General features: G+C 33.3%; 1 protein-coding gene across 1 annotated transcript in view; it reads left to right on the top strand.

Moving 5' to 3' along the window:
* Positions 1–924: 924 nt before the first annotated feature.
* Positions 925–1,945, top strand: part of LOC107728953 (nuclear speckle splicing regulatory protein 1-like) — a 6,054-nt gene continuing 5,033 nt past the window's right edge. The window contains exons 1-2 of the mRNA XM_016539291.1: positions 925–1,062; positions 1,641–1,728. Of these exons, the coding sequence (XP_016394777.1) occupies positions 1,043–1,062; positions 1,641–1,728 (108 nt within the window). The 5' untranslated portion in view covers positions 925–1,042. The remainder of the gene's footprint in view (positions 1,063–1,640; positions 1,729–1,945) is intronic.

Here is a 1,945-nt window from a genome sequence, read left to right as displayed (position 1 = left end):
TTTTTTTTTTTTTTTTAACTATGTAGCTTTTTTTTTTTTTAAATTTTATTGCATATGAACATATATAACAGTAAGAGAAATACAACTTTGCATATAAATGCCATCAGTACACAAGATTACAAGTAAAATAAAAAATTAGCCAGAGGAAGAAAGAAAACATAAAATAAATAAATAAAACAACAAAAATAATGAAGACGGTACAGTTTACTTGTCTATTTCAAATTTGCAGATAATGTTAGAAGTCCTGAGAGCTTTTTTTGTTTTACATGTATATACCATATTACAGTATTGTTTAAATTCGTTGATAAAATAAAAAAAAATTGGTTTACCACCCGACCACTTCATTTTGTGTATATGAAACTTCCCCATTACAACCAGTAATTGAATAATATACGCTTTATCCTTTTCTATCCCATGTTCTGTATCTTGTTGAAGAGTTCAGTTTCAGCAATAGCGTTTCATGTTTAGCATACGAATATTTGTCTTGTATATGGAAATAGCTTAAATGTATTGTCATATGAACTGTATTTTAATCATTATTCATTTTAATAAATATTAACTGTTTATATTTACATTTTCTTGAATTTATTTTCTCCAAATTCCATTAAAATCAATTAAATGGTGAAACTGTAGGGAAAAAATTGGTGGTGCCGCAGTTAAAAATCCTATATTTACTTTGAGATTCAGCTATTAAAAATAATTAAACTTAATTCATGCACAATTATAAACATGCATGCCGAGCCAATAATCATGCATGTTTATAATTGTAAACATACATGTTCTATTGGTGAAACGTTTTACGGACACTCCCAAGAGTCAAATTTGTAAAAGGAACTTCATTCAATTCACATACGACACTTTCATAACAATGTAAACGGAATCATTACGGCTCATTTATAATCATGCAAAGAGTAATTTATTTTTATCGTTGTTTTGTAAAATACTTGTGATTAATTACCTTCCGTTTCTGTTTTGTTGTTTTTACGCTGAATCGATTTTAAGTTATCGAATCTGCTATACGCCAGTTATTTATCGAAGAAAGATGGCGAGCTCTGGTAAACAGTAAGTGCCCCATGCTAACTTACAGTTAATTTGTCCAATTACACAAGACATAGTTAAACAATTTATTGTGTATAACGACGGACATTGTACAATATTTGTGTAAGCATGTTGTTAAAGAGTATCTTGATAAGAATGAGCTAATCAGAATGGTGCGAGCCAATGAGCTAATACTGCTATCCCCAAAACACATGAGCATACGATCACATTACCCACATTATAAATAGTAAAGAAACTATTTACATGTTGCATTTTACTAAAACCGCTAATGGCCTTAACTGCTTTCAAATGGACGTAGCTGGTTTAATCTGGTGTCTCAGTTTAGGTCAAACTGGCCTTCAGCTGCTTCTAGCTGGTTGGCCAGCTAACGTTAGTCAAAACCCCTCTAAAACCAGCTATGACCAGACTGGGAGTCGAGCTAAGACCAGCCAACCAGCATAGGCTGCTTTTAACTGTTTTTTTTTTCTTCAGCAGAGACAGTGGTTGTTTAAAAAAGAAGATGATGAAAGTGTTAAACTAAGTCTTAATTAACCATCCTACGTAGTAGATACTAAGCTGTATTCATGCTTTGTGCATTTCAGGTATGGGCTCATTTTGCCCCGGAAGAGTGCATCAAAATCTGCCCCTCTCTCCCGCCCCTCTGTGTTTGGAGATGATTCTGATGATGAGGTGACAGCTCCTATGAATCTACATATTGCTTCCTTTAAAGGGATACTCCACCCCAAAATGAAAATTTTGTCATTAATCACTTACCCCCATGACGTTCACAATTTCAGATATTTTGGATGAAAACCAGTAGGCTTGTGACTGTCCCATTGACTGCAAAGGAAATTACACTGTCAAGGCCCAGAAAAGTATGAAAGACATCGTCAGAATAGTCCATCTG

This window comes from Sinocyclocheilus rhinocerous, unplaced genomic scaffold (genome assembly GCF_001515625.1).
Source record: "Sinocyclocheilus rhinocerous isolate Xijiao unplaced genomic scaffold, SAMN03320098_v1.1 scaffold908, whole genome shotgun sequence".
In the NCBI taxonomy this organism is placed as follows: Eukaryota; Metazoa; Chordata; class Actinopteri; order Cypriniformes; family Cyprinidae; genus Sinocyclocheilus; species Sinocyclocheilus rhinocerous.
This window is presented reverse-complemented; position numbering and strand designations above follow the sequence as displayed.